Below are 15,149 nucleotides of genomic sequence, written 5' to 3'. Positions count from 1 at the left end.
ATCTCAGCCCTGCTCTCTCATCCCACCGTCGATGGGGCCCCGCCACTTGCACCAAGCACTCCGGCTCCTGAGGATAAGGAGGGAAAGAGGGAGACAGGAAGGACACCTGAGGGGAATCGATGCCTGAGATATCCGGGCTTTACTTACAGGCAGAGGAGGAGGAGAGAGACAGGGGTTCAGGGAAGGGGAAATCAATACATCACAGGATTTTGTTGTTTGGATCTCTTAGATTATATATTGCTTCTTCAGTTGTTGTCTTGAGCTAATAGTCATTCCTGCGGATATGATGTCATCAAGTCATGTGGAAAACACCACATGCTCTGTGGAGCACACGGTGTCATTCAACCTACAGCCTGAATGACATCAGTTCACAGGGGCGGACATCACAAGACAGAGACAAACGGCAACCTCAAATTTTCTTCTTCTTAAAAAAAGAAGAACGGAAGCTTTGCCTTTGCATATTTTCACTTCCTTTTTGAGGAAATGTTACTTTTACTGTTTTGTGTCTAAAAAGTTTGGCCGTCTTCTCAACGCTCGTCCCGGGGTTTTCTTTGTTTCGCAGATTAATATGTTTTCATGATTTGAACAAAGAATTTGATGGTGATAATGATAGTGATATATAGTGACAAATAAGTGACACAATATGAATATCTCTATATATTTTTAAATATCATAAAGTTGTTTAAAACAGGACATGGTACCCCACCTGTTTCCATTTGAAATGACAATAGGAAGCTATTGTAACATTTCACTGGAGTCTGCACACACACTTCATACTGCAGGCCTCTGTGGAGTGGCACCATTCTGCGCGGCTGTCAGCGCCGCAGCACCGTGCCACTTGCGGGGCCGCACTGCGTCTCCACCCCTGCGTCTCCCTGCAGCGGCAGCGGCAGCCTCGGCATCATGGTGGGCACAGGGCCTGGCTCTCTCTGGGCGGCCACTTTGGGCTGCCACCCCCAGGCCCTGAAACACTTCCCCAGAGCAGGGGCAGAAGGGCCAGGCCTCCCTGGCGTTGACTGGCTGCCCGGAGCTCTGGACAGTGGGTGGCAGTGTGTGAGCCCTGGCTCCAAGCCCCCTGACCACTCAGACCCTCTCCCAGCCTCGGGCACATGAAAGAGCTCCCTGTGCCATAAACTCATGGGCTGCGCACAGAAAGCAGACTCTCTTGCCCCCAACTCACACATTCACACACACACACACACACACACACACACAAGTAGGTAAGCACACGCATACACTGTATACTACAAGATCCATGCATAGATTGAATGATGCATTTACTGCCTTGTTGATGCAGCATGTACATGGTAGTAAACACCTCTAGAACACACCGATCTCTCTGGACGTGGGTCTTGGGGATCGACTAATTTACTGAAATTGGCTCTAATTAGTGTAACCTCTCCAGCCAGGAGAGTCCTCATTGGACTCAATTTAGAATGACTTGTCTGTGTGAATCTGTGTGAATCTGTGTCTGTGTGTGTGTGTGTGTGTGTTGGGGGGGGGGGGACATGCAGGTTACAAGGTGGAGGGGACCCAGGGCCAAAGGTTAAACATGGATCAGGTCATCAGTGACAGGAAGTAAAAGGACAGGATTTCCCATCTCCACAACAAACAACTCTTACACATACTTGGCTGAAAGAAAGAAAGAAAAAAAAAAGGATCCATGTTTTTACGTCTTCCGGCGTACGTCTCCTCGCCTCCCTCGCCATTTTAACTGCAGCTGAGGCAAGGGGTGTTTTTTGTTTCTACGACAAAGCATTCTTCTCTCCAATCAACAGCACTGGGGGTGAGAAAACGTGCGAGCGAAATTAACAGCAGGAAAATAATGAGGCCCACAGGGTAGCTCCTCACTCCTGCACCCCTCCTCTAATTCCCTGTTTCCCGCCTTCCACCATCTCCTTCTTTTCCAAAGCGAGTGGCACTTCTCTCTGTCATATGTTCAGCGCTGTGAGCCCTCGACTGAAAAGCGCTCACTAAGCTCTCACCTTCCCTCTGCTGTATTTTTTATTCTCTTTTGCCTTCTCAACTTATTCCTTGTTGTGTTTCTCATTCACATGTTCTTCATGTGGCTCATTTTGCTCTCTCACCTCACTCCCCCCCCTCACCAGATTTTCCTTTGTTTTCACTACAGGGCTTATTATGTCGGACTTTCAACTTTCAAAACTAAAAGTATTTTTAATTTAATTTGTCAGGTTAATTTTCTAATACCAAAATTTGAGTAACAAAAATATGTTTGCTGCGCATAAAGTTGATAGACAGGTTCATCACAGTTTGCTTCTCTTTAATTACTGTGACGAACTGTATCATAATCCGCTGATCATTCATATCTTCTTTCCATTTTTTTTACTAGTAGAATAAATTCTGAGCTCTGTTTGTCATGCGAAGGCTTCGCTCAGTGAACACTGGGGTTAATAGGGTCTTGCTAAAGAAAGTAATTATAAGTGTGGGGACAAACAATCTCTGTAAAAACATGTTTTAACAAATCAACTCCTCTCAAGAATTATCTTTTCTTTTCTTTTCTTTATTTGACATTGGCACTTGTGCCACGGCAAAAGTTTATCCACCTCAAATGAATGACAACAGAGTTATTTTTGTCATTCCGGCCACTAACTTGGGCCTTGCGATGTAACATCCACTTTCTTTTTTCAGTTGGCAAATCCTTTTCCAGTTGTGGTTTTTTTTTCAGCATAACCAGGAACATACACAGAAGGAGCAAAGCCAGCCATTTCAGTGCCGTACTGAGATGTAATTGCTACCTCTGCTACGAAGAACGATCTAAACCAGCCATGTATTTTAAGACATGCACCTACAATAAAACAAAAGAATTGTCATTATGAAGACACCACTCCATCAGTTTCACGGGTTAGCTTTTAGGACACTTTTGATCCAGACACTGAATGAAGCCTCCTCTCCCTACTGTATGATGACGGCGCGCTGAAAGAGAATGAAAAGTGGGGTTTTGAGGAGCGGGAAGAGCATAGCATATATTAGAGGCCGGACAAAGCCTCTTTTGTCGTAATACCCCACTTAACAGCTTCTTTGGCTGTGACGCAGAGTTCAGGCCCAGGTCTTCGGCTCCTCTTATTCCTTTTGCGTAAGCCCGTGTCTTCCTGCTTGGCCCCTGACAATGGGATAAGTGTTTGTCTCAAGACAAACTGTGCCACTCCATAGCTGACTGACATCTGTGTGTGTGTGTGTGTGTGTGTGTGTGTGTGTGTGTGTGTGTGTGTGTGTGTGTGTGTGTGTGTGTGTGTGTGTGTGTGTGTGTGTGTGTGTGTGTGTTTGCACTTTTGTGTATCCGTCCCCGCTCAGCCATGTTTGGTTTGCTAACCAGCAGTTTTTGGTGCATGTCTCTCCTCTCCTCCTCTTCCTCCACCTCCTCCTCCCCCAGGGAAGCAGGCAGGAGGTGGGAAGGAGAAGCGAAGCCATTGTGAAGGGGAAGCCACTGGCCTCTTCCTGTTATGAGAGGAAATGCATACAAATGTGCTTCCTGTGCGTCCCCCCCACACCCCCCCACCCCCAACCCCCTCCCGTCTTTCTCGCTCACCCTCTCACCCATGTGGCATGGAATCCGCCACGATCAATCCTTTCCTCTCATCCCTCTGTTCACCCCGGGTGTTTTTCTCCTTCTGCTGGAGGAAATGTGACAGGTCAATAGCATAGAGCCAAAGCTTATTATTTAATAATAATAAAAAATATATTTTTTGGGGTAATTTTCCAGTGGTGACATACGTACATATAATCATTTATATTCATACAAATGATAATTTGATATGAATACACCAATATGTTTAGATTGAATGCTGCAAAAAAGGACAAATTAAAATGAGCTCATGGCTCTGAAAAGGGGATATGATGGTGACATGGTTGGGAGTTTACAGGTGTGTATGTCTGAATGCATTTGTGTGTGAATGGGACTAAATCTCCCTTGGGATGTTTAGGCGGATAGCGGTAACCAAATAATGCATGTGTGTCACTGTCTGTCCACAGTATATATTCACGATGAGTTAGTGCCCATCATGTGCCAAAGTAACTAAGAGTTGTTGTAAGTCACAGCCTGTACAAAATATTATTAGGTATGGGGTTATGAAGAAAATATGACAATGTTTTCTTGCCTGCTTATTTTGCCATGAGCTTCTTCATAACTGAGTAATCTCTTAGAATCTCTTAATCTGTTGTTGTGACATTGTTTAGTTTAAAGACGCTTACAAGCTCATATATTCAAGGAGACTTTGAGAGACTCAAGGGTTAACGTTAAGTATACAATTGTTAGTTTGACAGTTAAATGTCCCGTTGTGCCACGAGTTAGAACTTCACCTCAGCAGTTGCCAAACATGGTCAAAATGTGTGTCACTGGTGTGTCTTCACATTACCCACTGGCCTAGGAAACAAAGTTGCATGAGTCAGAGTGTCAGAGTCAGAGTTGGGTTCGGCCAAATATTATTAAAGCCTTCATTTTCTTCTGTGTGTTATTTTTATTATCATTATTTTTCCCATGTTTTATTATATATTTTTTATTATAACCTTTATTTAACCGGAGTGAAAAACGTTGAATTCATAGACATGAGTTACTTTTGTCACCATATGTTAAACATGAACCTTTTCAAAATAAAACAACAAAAAAAAGATTTTTATTATAATTTATTTTCTTTCATTTGTAATCTGATTATTTGATGAGTCTACAATTCTATTTGTGACTTTGATGCAACATTGAAAATGCTGACTACGTAACAAATCTGGCCCATTGTTGCATGTCACCCCTGCTCACTCTCCCCACACGTCACATCTACAGTAGGTGCTTTATGGAATAAAAATGAAAAAAATAGTCTATTAATAAATCGGATTTTAGCATAGCGTAATATGAAAAGCAAAACAAAACATAATGGCACCGTTTCTAGTTAAACGAGAAATGCTTTGCCGATTGATGTGCTGCTTACAAAACAGATCAATTATCATAATATGAACCGTGAGCTTTCCAGTAATGGAAATCTGTCTCTGTTTCCTGATCATTAGCATTTTGTTTCTGATGTGTAAAGCAGCCAGAGGCCGACACTGTCATATATCTGTTTGCAGATCAGGTGCATCATTCATAGCATCTGTTTTTATCCACTCGAGAGTGGGACCTCAAAAAGTGCACTTGTTTACACCTCTCTGCGTGGGCTCGGAGGACTGTTTTTAGCTTGCACAGGAAAGGCCAGTGGTGACATCACGAGCGCAAAATGTCGATGGGCTGAAAGGGTCACATGACAAGTCACTCCAGAGTCGCCTCGATCGGTGAAGATGACTGAAAACGTGCGCGACGGAGAAACAGCACAGATTGGCACATCCTACATGATTTTACATACATTTTTAAGATTTAGGTAGCATTATATGTGCACACCAACTGTCTTCTGCAATGTGTCCAAGCACACATGCACTGCACACCCAGTATATGCTCTTGTATTTATAGATGTACATGTGCATAGCATTAGTAATGTATGTGATTTGGAGGGAGCAGGTTGTACGTGTCAGATTGAGATGTGGGGGTGTGGTGTGATATGAGTGTAGGTGTTATTGTTTGGTCAGTCAGGGCTTTTCATAATCGCACTAATTCTCTTCCTGTGGTGCTGTTAAAGTCAGTCTATGTGTGAATCATAGCCGTATATGTGGGAAACACGCACAGATCCGCATTTGAAGTGTGAGGCTCAGGACAACTTTGACTCGATTCTCCTCTGAACTATTTTTTTTTCACATGATGAAATAGCGAAGCCGAGAACGAGTGTCTTCCAAGTTGCCTTTTGGCTTATACTTCTAAATGTGTATGTGTGTGTAATGTTTGGGAGCGGCCCTCATAGACGTGAGTGATCTGAGCCAGCAGCATGTGGCCCTCCCCTTTGAGAGTTGGGAACCTCTGGGACTCGCACCCAGCTCAGTTCGGGCGCCATGTGCCACCCTCTGAAACGTTAATGGCCCCAGTGGAGTGTGTGAGTGAGTGAGTTGGGTGATAACGGAGCTGGGCCCCGGAGCTAGCTGTGTCCTGTGGCTGCCCCCGGTGCCCCTTTGCGTCAAAACACCAGGGGAAGACAACACTCTACATGTCCTGTTCCTGAATAGTCTGCTTTGACCTCATGTCCCAACAGTCCTGTCATCTTACTTTCTCACCCACGTATGACCCGTCCTGTAGCTCAGCTGCTGTAAGGCTGGCAGGCACCTTTAGGGTGCTTACGTTTCAGTTCTGGATGGTACAAGGCTCAGAGTGGGTTGGATACAACAATTAATCTCACTGTCACAAGATGTCTTCTGATATTACTTTGTTAAAAATGAGGCTTTTTTTCCCCACATTTTCAGTATCACTGTGTAAATGTCAGCATGGTATTTAGAGCACGGGGGAGCTTTTTCTATGTTGTGTCGTCTGTGAATCAGATGAGTGTTTGTGCTGAGGTAAAGAGCCTGACATTGCACACACACCAGTTTGTTAGGAGTCAGAACCCGCACAATGACACAATGACAGTGACATGACCGGGAAACTTCTCGGAGAGGGGCGTGAAGCTGACCCAGGATACGGCAGATTATGAAAGGTTTTTACCAAATTTTAGCAGAGAGGGAGACGGACAACAGCATGAACGGGGGCAGTTTGATGATATTCAGTTTCCCTGGCACATCCTGGAAGATATAATTTCCGGTAATCCAAAACTATCTATCAGTATCCATTCAATCCTTTCTCCTCTTCCAGGTCTTCAAGTTGTAAAGGGAAAATGTGAAGGGCAGTGCACGGTAGATTTATGCCACAAACCTGTTTGTGCATTAACCTGATCTGCCTCACACACACACACACACACACACACACACACACACATACACACACACACACACACACACACACACACACAGATCTCTTCTTCAAAGGCATATTTGTAAAGGCCGTTATAGCCTACAGTGATTGTCATTGTTATTGCATTCAGAGCTTGTTTAACTGGGAGTTAAGAGTTCTCACTCTGTATTTTTTGGCCCATTTAAGTGTCAGAAGAGAATAGAACAACGTGCAGTTAATCAACAAACTGAAATCATTAGCTACCAGCTGGGCACTGTTCTGGCAGCATTTCCTCTCAGTAAAAAGCTTTGTCAATATAGATTTTCGAGGGAACATACACACTGAGGAAAAAATAAAATACATTTCAATAAAAAAAAAAAGAAGTGTTGCCCAGAGAGAGGCTGGCAGAGGCACATTTTCTCTTTTTCCCATACAGCCCGCGAGTTTGCACACATGGTTCGGAAAAGAAACCAGGTGCAGCTCACTGGAATTGACTCACTTTCGCTGCTCTAGTTTTTTTTAATCCAAACAATAGAGGAATAGAGGCTGTTCTATTTCGACGATGTGGACACTTGTACGCCTGCCTTATTAAAGGTACCTGTCTTGGGCCTCACATACAAACACACACACACACACTTGCACATACTGTACCCACAAACAGGGAGCGGGAGAAAAAAAAAGGGCCCCATTACGGATACACAATTTTTTTGTGGTTTATGTTGAGCACATCTTTGCTATTTGAGCACTCAAACAGCTTCAAGCATCTGTTGTTTTTTTTATATCAACGGTGTGTTATCCACAATGGGAGGCACTTAATTGGGCAACACAACAACAGAACAATGTGTGTTAACATCGCCGTGAGAAAAAAAAGGTACAGTACGAGACCAGGCACATTGCGGCCATTTGAAGGCAATGATTTCACCTGACATATGCTCCGTGATGAACCTCTGTGTGCTTTGATGTACAAGAAATAACTGATCTTCCTTACAGTTATCTGTCTGAGACAGAGTGTTTTCAGTTCCTTAAAACGCGAGCACAGCTTCTTTTTTTTCTCTTCTTTTTTCCTGGTGTAGTGGATGGACTGTTACAGTCAGAGTTTGTTGAACTAATGTTGTTATTTTAAAGAGGGAAAGTGGTTATGTCATATTTCTGTTTATTCCTTCAGGACAAAATGAATAATAATGTCTAGGGTGGGGGATTCGTGCTGTGGTTAAAAGATGATCCCATTTTAGGTCAAATAGACTGATTTCACTATCGGGGTGTAAAGATTTGATTTAAGTGTCTGCAACAAAAACGCCACTCTACCTCTGAACGAGATCAATTATTAATGTTGCTCTCGCCGCAGCTGATCCTTGTCCCCTGTTTGTCCCACCGTTTACCCAGGTGACATTCACAAAGCGAAAGTTTGGCCTGATGAAGAAGGCGTACGAGCTGAGCGTGCTGTGCGACTGTGAGATTGCCCTGATCATCTTCAACAGCACCAACAAGCTGTTCCAGTACGCCAGCACAGACATGGACAAGGTCCTGCTTAAATACACCGAGTACAACGAGCCCCACGAGAGCAGGACCAACTCTGATATTGTGGAGGTAAGTTGCAACCAAAACACAGACGACGCACATGCCCGCGCACACGCACACTCATGCAAACACAGAGGAACGGAAAAGCAGACAGATGGCTACTGCGTGCGTGACTCATTCAGCAACCCCTTACTTCTCTCTTTTGGTCTTCACACCTCGCACAGTGTAAGAATTAATTGCTCCCATAGTTTGTCCGTCTTCCCCGAGGGTTCAGGAACAATATCGATCGACTTTCAGAAAAGGTATAAGACTCAGACACAGTGTGTAAATAACTTCAACACCATATGTTTATTTAAATCGCCTTCTTTTGCTGTGTGTAATGTACAAAGTACATCACTGATCTGGGCCTTTTTTCCGACCGTCCCCTGTGGTGAATAATCACCCTGCACCTGCCCTCGCTGTCCTGTCACCATCGATGTGCCTCTTAGAGGAGGACGTTGATCGGACCTGCTCTGGACACATGTCACAAGTGTGACTAAATGCCATGTTAAACAGCGCTGTCAGGCTACGCAGTGGGCAGGTGGATATAGCCGGAAATGACGCAGATAGTCTCCAGGATCCTCAAGCTCCGAATGTGAACCTGTTATGCAACAATCACACTGGACCTCTGAAAAACAGTTGGGCCACACACACACACACACACGCACACACACACACACACACACACACACACACAGAGGCAGGCATCCATGCATTCATGCCCAGTTGATCCTTTGCTCCTGTGCTCATACATTTACTCTCACACCATGCTGATTAAATTGCACCTGTCCCACAAAGTTGTGCTGAACGAATAACAAAGTGTGCGGTAAATATTCTCTCTCTCTGCTTGTTGCAGGGAATCTTTCATTTTGTATGATTTTTATTTTTGAATAAAATACGCCAGATTTCAGTCTGTTGAAAAACACAGATGCTGTGCACATATCATTAATTACGATAATTCACCAGTAGAATATCTTTCATGATTCAGAATACACATTCAATTCACCCACTGCCCCACTTTGCATTATTTTAATCCAAGTCGAACAATTGTCAGAAATAAATCCTAGTTTAAAAAATATTTAGAATTACCTTACAATTCTTAGTATAGATATATATATATAGATATATATATATATAGATATATATATATATCTATATATATATAGATATATATATATAAACTGTATATGAGAGATACACCATGTATATTTTATTTCAGTTTATAGAAGTCATAAAAACCTCATTTGTGTCCATATGTGCTTCCTCTTGTACATCATCTTAATTTGTTTGGTCATCTTGATCAGAATTTATGGAAAAACACTTTAAGCTTGTCATTGTCATCTTAATGTTTAAAAAGGCTGAATTTACCAAAGGAAAAGGGGGGACCAATGAGATACGGTTATGAAGGCTGGCCAGTCTAATTCAGGATCAAACAGCTTGGGACATATTTCTATCCTCTCATATGGGTGTTTGTGGGCTTGTCGCTCGCCCACGGGTGGACAGGTCTACCGGGAATACTGTTCTTCCAGATGGCACACTGCCCCTGACTACAAACCATTTGAAATTACACATTGATATCACATGTGTTTCACTATATTATCACATCTTCCTTTATATCATCCAAAAAAAACAAGAAAAAAAAAAACACGCTTAAATAAATGTTTGTTTTGCAACACACTGTAAACTAGTTCTGGTGGGGGTCTTTCATAAAATTCGCCCACAATCTTTTCTTTTTTTCAAACAAAATCCAGTCCACCATCTGACTTGTGATCATTTGTATAGAGCGTGTGGAATATGAATATGCAGACGTGAACCTGCCTTTGTATTTTTCTATTTGCACTATTTAAAAACTCAATATTAAATTAAAGATTCTGTCAGATCATAATGTGCATCTAAAATGTGCACCAGTGTCTAAAATCCCACGCTGCCCGCAGCTAAAATCCTGTCACTTCTCTCCATTGTTTGCTACATTTATCACATTCTTTTTTTTTGGACTGCTCTAATGCATTCGTCTATTATAATTGGTCAAGTTTTGGGACCTTGTGAGATATAGATAATGGGGATATACTTAAGTGACTTGAGTGAAACACTCTTGGCATGTCCAAATGCTTCCTTTATCTGAATAGATTTGTATTTTTAGCTAATTAAGTGTCAACTGTTGCCCAACAAAGTGTACGGATAACTCTGCACTGAGAAATATCTGACTGCCACACTACTGACATCAAATCTTTTTTTTTTGGCACCAGCTCCTCATCTGCCATGCTCCTAATTGAGTTTGAATAGTTTTAAAAAAAAAAATACATGAAGCATGAAAGAGACGCAACGATGGAGACAAGTGATATCATTTGGCCAATCAGCGCAGCCATTGAGAAGGAAATAATTCTGTTGGTCTTTGAACAATAGCGTGGATCCACGTTATGAGTGAAAATGTCATAATCTGTATGAGAGGAGCTTGTGGATGTCTCTCACAATATCAAATCCTCAGACCGCTCTCCCCAACTGTAACCAAAGCAGTGGCTCGCTGTTTGCATAACTGCTTTTGTGTGCTCCACCGCAGTCAAATAGGTAGTGTGTTAATGTAGCTCATAGATCAAGTAATAGAGCACTCAACATACAGCTAAACCTTAATGAGGAACTGGGTGCATTATCATGGAAAGTATTTAGAAGCACAAATAAATCTGCTCGGTACAACTTATTCTCTTTTGCAATGCATGACGAGCTCTCAGTCCCTTCAGTTAATGTCATTATGGCCATTTCTCAATTATTAATGTGGTTGAGGCTCCCAACTTCGTAAAGTTAGTTTCTCGAAAAAAAATAAAAGCACGAAATCAGTTATCGTCACGAGATTTTGTTCAAAAACAAAACATTGAATAATTGGCAAAGCTGTACACATCCACGCTGTTCCCCCAATACATACAGTCGTGTGAGGCTTCTAAGAAATCCATCCAAAAATGCCACGCGGAGGAATGAAAAATGATCCTCTGTGCATTATAGAATTTACATTAACCAATTTAGCATCCACTCGTATTCCCAGTGGGCCTATAAGCACTGGTATCCTCTATGCACCAAGCCCTTCAGCCACCCTGCAGTCGGCGTATCACCCTGCCCCAGCTGAACCCATGAAGAGAGTCGTCACACGTTTCAGCAAGTGCCTGTGACGAGTACGTCCCGCTTTGAAGCTCTCTCTTTAACTGTGTCTCCATTACGGCGCAGGGGATGGTTAACGCGTAAACAGCTGTGTCAGGAGAAGACGCTGAAGAGCCTGGTGGGGGGAGAGAGTGCTGCGGAGCACATCCTACACTGCGATCCCTCGAGGACTCGGTGCTCCGCATTCTCCGAGCGACTCACAGCGGGATAAATCGATCTGAAGGGGCCTTCAGCCTCGGCTACGGCGGGCTGACGGGATTGGCCCCAGGGCCGACCCTGGCACGTTTGGCGCGGAGGTGGTGGGAGCGAGGGGGAACGGGGGGGGGATCTCTCCTGCCGGGCGTTGTGTGCCGCTGCTAGGCTACGTCACAGGTGCAAGAGCGTGGGTGTGTTGTTGAGTTAGTGGACTTCCCGTTGAGCTGGCAGGACGACGAGGAGGAGGTCCAGTACACCACGAAGGCTCGGACCTATCGTGTGAAGACAAAATCCACGTCCCCCCACGAAGGACCGGTACGACGTCCGACACGAGACATATATGCAGTGTCAAATTTTGTGGGAAAGCGCTCGCCTTTTAGAAGTACACAGAAATGAATTTATCCGTCTTATCCGCTTGCTGCCGTGCCTGGAGGTGCAGTGGGAGGAAAGGCAGAGGCAGGGGAGCGGAGCTCCGAGTGTGGGCGGCTGGCATAGAGGCCCGCTACATTAGCAATAAAGCTCCAAGTAATTAGCATGTCTTTGGTTGATAATTAGCGTAGTGGCACTGAGAGCGTTGCACGGCCCCTCTTGCTGCTGCATGTTTACAAGAGCCGGAGGGCTTTTCTCTCTTTCTCCCCTTCACTCTTTTTCCCGGTTAGCTCTTCTTCTTTTTTTAATCCAGTTTTTTTTTCATTGAACATACAGTATGTCTGAGATTGTTCTGCATTCTGTTGAACATATGGATGAATTGGTGTAGGGACTGAAATGGGGGGATAGAAAGATATATATATATATATATATATATATAGAGAGAGAGAGAGAGAGAGAGAGAGAGAGAGAGAGAGAGAGAGAGAGAGGAGTGGTAAAGAAGGGCTTGATGACTCACTTGAAAAACCATCTCAGCTGGGAATGACACTTCCACGAATATCTGTGAAAGCAAAAGACCCAGAAACCAAAGCTTTAACCCTCGTCAGAGCACAGTGGTAAAATAAAATAAGCATAATAATCAGATAAATACAGTGACAAACTGATCTTATGTTTTGAATGCTTCCATTTAATCCCAAGACATGTGCGTATTGTATCATGTAGGACACAGTATCTAAACTAACAAAGACTGCCCCAGCAGACTGTAATAAAACAAGTACGACACACTGTTATCAGCTGTTACATAAACACGTGGGGAAGGTCCTCTTAATTAATGCTAATTGTTCAAAGAGACATCTAAGCTCATCCAGGTTCTCGTGGCTTGTTGAAAGCAGCCAGTGATCCTCCATCACTGGATGCACAAGCGCGGGGTCCAAGAGTGTTGTCCTGGCAGGTCTACAGTACACTCCAGGTCTGGCTCCAGATAAAACAGTCCAACACGTAGATAGATTTCCTATACTCGCTGTCTGCCAGGCCGGTTTCCTGGACATGTGAACGGCATTAGGGGAGAAACGGGAAGCTTTGTCGGGAAAAGGACAAGAGAATAGATCCATGTCTCTTTTTTCCACTCTTTTTTTTTTCCTGCTTCGGAATAATCACTTTGAGTCCTTATTGGTGATTTATTATGCCAGTGTGGGGGTTGTTAATTGCAATAGCACATGAAAGAGTCCTTTCTCCCCCCCCCCCCCCCCCCCCCCCCCACCATGATTGCAGATCAAGCCCCAAACCTAAGCAGCGCTGGCTGGCTCTCGCTGTGATTCAACAGCCCCAAATCCGACAACACACTCGGGTTGTGCCAAATCCCTGTTCCACAATGTGTTTATTTTCCCCTCTTTTGAAACAAAGAACACAGGTTTGTGAAACAACCAAGGGGTTAGTGAGTGAGCGACGGCGGGGAGCTATATCCTTTCAACGCCTGGATATGCTTGAGGCAAAAGTGCTGTGTTTGTACGTATTCACAATTTAAGATACTCATAAAAGTAGGTTTGGCACTGCATAGGCGTATGCATGTACATGTACATGTACATGGTGACAATTGGTTTGAACCCTGCAGAGCTGACGCCACTGCGATGACCTCACCCAGCTCAACACACCAACATGCCATTGGCTCAGGCATCACATGGATTGGCACATGGCTCTTGGTCTTGAGCTGACCTGCCTGCTTGCCCACCAACCGGAGGAAAGGCTGTCGGACAATCCCATTTCCAGCAGATTAACCTAATCTCAAAGTTCAGATCACCCTGTAATCTTAAACAGCAGCGGCGGGGACCTGCTTCTTTCCCCCTGTCCTCACCAAGAAGGAACTACTGAATGAGGGGAGGGGGGTGGCGGGCGGAGGGATGGATGAGTGCGAGGAGAGAAGGAGGGAGGGGAAGAAGAGAGATGGAGGGAGGAAGGCTGGTAATTATTTCCAAAGGTCATTCTGTTAATGACTACCCGCTTGGCTAATGAGATTCAGCAAAGCTCCCTCACCACGTTTCACCCTGCGCATGTTTCACCCGTGTGCCGAGATGTGTGAGAAGCGCAGGTGTGATTTCAGCCCAGTGACAGTCCACTGGAGGGAGGGAGGGGGGGACATAAAGAGAAAGTAAATCAAGCTGGTATTTCTGGGAGATGGTGAAAAAATGTAACCATATATCCACACCGGTCCCTTGCGTGCCTTACCCAGTGTTGTTTCATCTGGTGAATAAAAAGAAAAAATAGAAAAAAGGATTTCCACACATTCGATATACTACAGATACTAATTTGGTCAATTTCACTGTCATTTACCTAAAAACATGTCCCTCTTTATTCATTTAAATACTTTTTGTTTGCCCCCTTATGTTCTTGCAAGTCAACCGGACATGTGATCGCCCACTGAAGTGCCAGTGTGTTAATGTTCCGCCTCACTCTTGTGAAAATATTTTCCAGCATGCGAGCTATTCTATATGCTTATTTGGTTTCCAAACAGCATGGAGAACATTAGCCTTAAGGAGTTTTCTGCGCTGATCAGCTCGCTGAATGACTTCTTCTCATGCCTCTCAAAGACTGTATAATTACTACAGCTTGAATGCCTTCACTAATTTATCCTCAGTGACTTTTACATGTGTTTGCATCCAAGAGAAATAAGGGAGTCATATCATATCTCCTGTCCCACAGTTGTCCACGGTAATTTGGCGTGGAGTCGTTTGGGGTGCATGCGGCGTAACGTGGGGCGGAGGAAGGGGGCGGGGTCGCCACGGCAGTCACAGTGCCTCAGTGTTTAGTAGTGAAGAGCGCGATCGGCAACATGGCTTGTTTTTCCTGGAGGATTACAGTCTGAAGCCGCTTTGACTGACTAAGTAAATTAACCTTGTGACATTGGCCGGCTAACAGTACAGCAGTTTGTTACAACAAAGACTCCTGTGATAGTCGACACACACATGATACAGCACATCTTCAAAAAACTAAAAAAACAAAACAATAAAACAGTGTGAACAGTTGAGTACATGTTAAATTACAAGAGTGGGCAAGAGAAACTGTGCCACTGTACTTTTCACACACACACACACACACA

General features: G+C 44.0%; 1 protein-coding gene across 7 annotated transcripts in view; it reads left to right on the top strand.

Annotated features, from left to right (window-relative positions):
• mef2cb (myocyte enhancer factor 2cb) overlaps positions 1–15,149 on the top strand; it is a 197,335-nt gene that overhangs the window by 157,206 nt on the left and 24,980 nt on the right. For all 7 annotated transcript variants that reach the window (XM_047328995.1, XM_047328998.1, XM_047328997.1 and 4 more), the window contains one exon: positions 8,174–8,377. In XM_047328995.1, the coding sequence (XP_047184951.1) occupies positions 8,174–8,377 (204 nt within the window). The remainder of the gene's footprint in view (positions 1–8,173; positions 8,378–15,149) is intronic.

This window comes from Scophthalmus maximus, chromosome 19, assembly GCF_022379125.1.
Source record: "Scophthalmus maximus strain ysfricsl-2021 chromosome 19, ASM2237912v1, whole genome shotgun sequence".
In the NCBI taxonomy this organism is placed as follows: domain Eukaryota; kingdom Metazoa; phylum Chordata; class Actinopteri; order Pleuronectiformes; family Scophthalmidae; genus Scophthalmus; species Scophthalmus maximus.
The sequence above is the reverse complement of the archived record's forward strand: the minus strand, read 5'-3'. Positions and strand labels throughout refer to the sequence as shown.